Source organism: Monodon monoceros, unplaced genomic scaffold (genome assembly GCF_005190385.1).
Source record: "Monodon monoceros isolate NGI ecotype Baffin Bay Population unplaced genomic scaffold, NGI_Narwhal_1 Super_Scaffold_3, whole genome shotgun sequence".
Classification (NCBI taxonomy): Eukaryota; Metazoa; Chordata; class Mammalia; order Artiodactyla; family Monodontidae; genus Monodon; species Monodon monoceros.
The window spans coordinates 30,937,328-30,942,166 of NW_021703780.1; the positions used below are offsets into that span (position 1 = coordinate 30,937,328).

At 50.6% G+C, this 4,839-nt stretch overlaps 1 protein-coding gene across 2 annotated transcripts; it reads left to right on the plus strand.

The window, feature by feature from the left end:
* Positions 1 to 3,721: 3,721 nt before the first annotated feature.
* Positions 3,722 to 4,466, plus strand: LOC114907718 (thioredoxin-like protein 4A). 2 transcript variants are annotated; one of them, XM_029243522.1, is made up of 2 exons: positions 3,722 to 4,109; positions 4,181 to 4,466. In XM_029243522.1, exons 1-2 carry the CDS (start codon positions 3,961 to 3,963, stop codon positions 4,464 to 4,466), a joined length of 435 nt encoding a protein of 144 aa, XP_029099355.1. In that variant the 5' UTR covers positions 3,722 to 3,960. The 2 variants fall into 2 exon arrangements, with proteins under 2 accessions (XP_029099355.1, XP_029099356.1); XM_029243523.1 differs by having other exon boundaries at positions 3,722 to 4,099; positions 4,186 to 4,466.
* Positions 4,467 to 4,839: the final 373 nt, after the last annotated feature.

Consider the following 4,839-nt stretch of genomic DNA (forward strand, 5'->3'; position numbering starts at 1 on the left):
AGTACAAAGTGCAGTGGAGGTGACGTTACGCAACTCTAAGGCTAGGACTGGCACGCTCTCGCAGAACACACACCTTTGGATCCCTGAGCTGCCCTAAAGCCAACTTGCTGGAAAAACTGCAAAGAGACAGAGATGGAGAGAGATGCCTGTGCCCCCAGCCATTCCAGTTTCCCAGTTGAGAACCAGGCATATTCATAAAGGAGGCTTCAAGATGATCCCAGACACTGGCATCCTGTGACTGCCCCCAAATTCCTGACCCACAGAAACTGTGAGATAATAAATGCCCGGGGTCGTTTTAAAACACAAGCTTTGGAGAGATGCGTTAGCAGCAATGGGTACCTAATACAGGGACTTTCCATCCTCCCCTCTCCAAGGAACACCTAAGGACTCAGCATTATTCAGGGGGTGGGTCTCAGGCGGCAGTCTCAAACACTTCTTGGGTTTCCATTACAGGAACCCACATCCTTTGGTTTTCCTGAAACAGACTTGGGAATCCAAGGAGCTGGAGACTTCTAACTCTGATACTGATCTTGGGCAAATCAGTTCCTTCGGACCTCAGTTTTCCCTGCTGTAAACAGAAGAGGCTTTCTCTTCTCTTTGTACTTCCCAGGAGTATAAATTATACAATCTGGAACTCACAGGTCCATGAAGCATTTTGAACTCCTCTGAAGGTCCTGTTTAAATTCAAGTACTGCCATGACGCGTCTTCCCCATCAATTCCCTATGCGGGCTCAGCATCCTTCCAGGAGGCAACAGGAGAAAAGGCCTGGCTCTAGTTCTCCTGCTTCTGCTCTTTCCAGCCCTTGGCAAGTCACTCCACTGGTCACTGCTCTGAGCCCCATCTTGCCTGTAAGTTGGGTGGATTGGTCAATATCCTCTCAATCCCTTTCCGGCTATGAGATGCTACAAACGAGACAATTGAAAAGATAGGCTCACTGCTTCTAGATGTTTCCGACCAGTGAAGAGGCAGCCCAACTACTGCAAACACCAGGAAACGATAGGCAATTTAATATGAGATGGGGTGGCATTGAAGACAGGCACATCTGCAGAATCCAAGGCTCCGGACAGGGTCATAGAAGTTTCTTCAGCTACTCTTGAAGGATGGTGCTATGGATGGAATGTTTGTGTCCGCCACAAAATTCATAGGTTGAAGCCTATTCCCCAATGTGATGGCATTAGGTGGCAGGCCTTTGGCCAGTGATTAAGTTAGAGGGTGGGGACCTCATGAATGGCATTAGTGCCCTTACGAGAAGAGAGATGATACCCCTCTCCACCATGTGAGGTGACAAGAAGATGGCCATCTGCAAGCCAGGAAGAGGGCCCTCCCCAACACCAGATCTGCTGGCACCCTGATCTTGGACTTCCCAGCCTCCAGAACTGCGAGAAATAAATGTCTGTTGTTTACAGCACCCAGTCTGTGGTATCATGTTATAGCCGCCCCAAATGACTAAGACAGATGGAGTAATAGCCACAATCCTTAGTTGCAAACAACAGAATCCATTCTTGTTCATTTAAGGGGGAAAAGGAGTTTAATCAAGACGATTAGAGAGCTGGCAAAATGTCCGGGAGGGCCTGACTCTGAAGCCATCAGCCATAAAGTACCCAACCACAAAAAGGAGTTTCTTAGAGAAGACCCCACAGACACTCTGGACCTAGGACCCTCTGCCCTGGAAACCAGGAGCTCAACCCTACACCCTCCAGAATCAAGGGTCTCTGCTGCCCCCTTGTGGTTCCCCTGATGGGGGCACCACCTCAAACCCAATTCTCATGTGGACACGTCAGGTACAATTCAAGGCACAGAGGTCTAGAGATGTTTTCTAGCTTCTCCCTTGATAACGCAGGATTTGTAATGTGGGAGATACCCCAAATGTAGGGACGGTGTGCAGAGAGATGTGCCCCAGGCAACAAATGCCCGCAAAGATGGGTAGAGTGTGAGTTAGGAGAGGATGGAAGAGAGGGAGCCCTTTTGAGGGAGGGGCCAGGCCAGAAATAATGCAGGGACAGAACGCCCCCTGAGCTGGTGCGAAAAGGCAGGCCGAGTGGCTGAGGGCACAGCCGAATGGAGTGGGGCTGACAAGCCACGAGCCCCACACTCGAGATGCCTGTCGCCTGGCTGTCTGCGCCCCTTCCTCCTGGCTCGCCCCAGTCTCGCGCGGTCGTTTGGAAGCAGCCGTTCTTCCCAGAGCTGGCGTTTGGCAGTTGGCAAGGAGCACCCCACCTTCTCTCAGCAGCCGTCCGTCTTCTTGTCTTCCCCTTTCCATCGGGGTGAATACATTTCTCTTCTGCTGCACATGCCAACATACCTCGAATTTGCTGGCAGCAGGCACTTCTCATGTGTTGGTTTTGGAACCTTTTAGCAGTTTGTCCTATTTCTCTTCCATCTGGGCTAGAAACATGCCAACCAGGATTTCTCTGGATTTTTTTTCTTAATCCCGGGCTGCAACCCAAGGGAATGAGCATCCAGGACCCCCTGGGTCTCAGGGTCCATCACCGCCTGGTACCTGCCTCCCCTCCCCAGCTGTCGCTGGGCACCATGGCCCTCGGTCCCCCAGGCGTAGTCCCAACTTGTGGTGACCTCTCAAACTTAGTGCCTGGAGGCCAGGTTATTACAAAGGGACATTTGAGCTTCCACTGGAAATTGGTAATATATATTCTTGGCAGCAGTAAGGACAGGCTGTGAAAATTCTTTTGGTGTTGGACTTCTTTTAAGGAGTGGAGTTTGGTTTTAGCATACTCCCAGGCAGTGAAATGGGAAAACCAGGCTAAAGATGGAGATGTACGAGAGTGGCAGGTGGAGCCCAGAGTCCGGGGTCCAGAGAACATCAGTGCCCACCACCTGGTAGGGGCTCAATAATCATTTGCCTCTTGGATGACTGGATGAGGTGTAGCAGCAACACATGGTGACATTTCAGCTTCGCTTATTAGACCGACTGAGTCCCATCAGGTCTACCTCCTAACCTTCTAGGTCTGTATCGCCCCTCCCTGCTCCCCTTCGGCACCAGCTGGAATGCCTGACCTCAACCCCTCCCACCAGGCTCCTGACCAACTTCGTCCCAGGTCCCCTGGCCCCCAGACCCCAGCCTCTCCTGTCCACCCTGCAGACCATGGCTACTGTTTATCTTCCTAAAAACAGAACTTCTAAATGTGGGATCCTGGATGGGACCCTGGTACAGAAGAAGAGCATCGATAGAAAAACTGGGGAAATCTGAACAGAGCCTGAAATTTAGTTAATAGTAATGTATCGATGTGAATCTCCTAGTGTTGACAAATGTATCTAAGACATTAGCAATAGGAGGAACTGGGGGGATGGGTAGACTGAACTCTCTGTACTATCTTTGCAACTTTTCTCTGAATCTAAAATTATTCTTACAACAAAAAGTTATACCAAAAAAGCAAATCTGACCATATCACGCGCCTGCTTAAAAATAGGGTGACCAATAAGCTTACCTACGAAACAGAAACAGACTCACAGACATAGAGAACAGACTTGTGGTTGCCAAGGGGGAGGGGCGTGGGGGAGGGACGGACTGGGAGTTCCAATTCTAGAATCCCACCCCATAGAAATACATATGCCTCAAGATGTATGAACAGGATATTCTGCTATAGTGAAATATTGGGAATAATCTGCGTGTCCGTCGATAAGGAAATAGCTATATAAATTGAGGTAAATTCAGGTGCCGGGCCGGGGGAGGGAGGGGGTGGCAAGGGAGGCGTGGGTGTACGACCCCAAGGGTCCCTTAGCCCTGGGTTCTGGGCCGCGGGGCGGAGACGATCCGTTGGTGGGGTCGGGGTCTGGGGACGAGGTCCCGGCAGCGCACCGACTGCCCCGCGGGGTGAGGCCCCGTGGGGTGGGGGCCCCGCTGGGTGAGGCTCCATGGGGTGGGGGCCCCGTGGGTGCCCCGCGCTGGAGCTGGGAGGAGCTGGCCGGTGGTTCCCTCCCGCAGACGCGTCGGCCCCAAGATGTCGTACATACTCCCGCACCTGCACAATGGCTGGCAAGTGGATCAGGTCATCCTCTCGGAAGAAGACCGCGTGGTCGTCATTCGGTTTGGACACGACTGGGACCCTGCTTGTATGAAGATGGACGAGGTTCTGTACAGCACACCTGAAAAGAAACGGCAGATAATGGGGGATCTTCCTCATCTTGCTGCGAGCCCTGTTTGGATACCCCAACTGTTTTAAAAGTTAAAAATTCCTCAGTTATTTATCTTGTGGATATTACAGAAGTACCTGACTTCAACAAAATGTATGAGTTATACGATCCGTGCACTGTCATGTTTTTCTTCAGGAACAAGCACATCGTGATCGACCTGGGTACTGGCAACAACAACAAGATCAACTGGGCCATGGAAGACAAGCAGGAGATGATCGACATCATCGAGACGGCGTACGGGGGTGGGGGGGCCCGGGAGGGTCGCGGCCTGGTCGTGTCTCCGAAGGACTACTCCACCAAGTACAGATACTGAGCCCTCGTCCAGTCCTGGTGCATACATTGCCGTGGAGTCATTGTCACGTGGAAATACTTTCAACTATTTAAAGCCTTTGAGAAAGCGTTTGGGAAAGTACACATAGCTCAAGGAGCTGGAGGGTTTTGCAGTGAGGGTGGCATTGCCTCCACTTTCAGTCTGCCTGGTCATTGTATTTTTGTATCAGCAAATATCTGTAAATATCTAGCTGATATAAATAAAATACGTGGTGTTGGGAAAAATTTTTTTTATTTTTTAAATAAATTGAGGTAAATTCATACAATGGAATACTGGGTAGCCATTAAAACAATGAGGTAGATCTCCATGTATTAACAGGAAGAGGTCTCCAACATATAATCTACGTCAGGGGTCG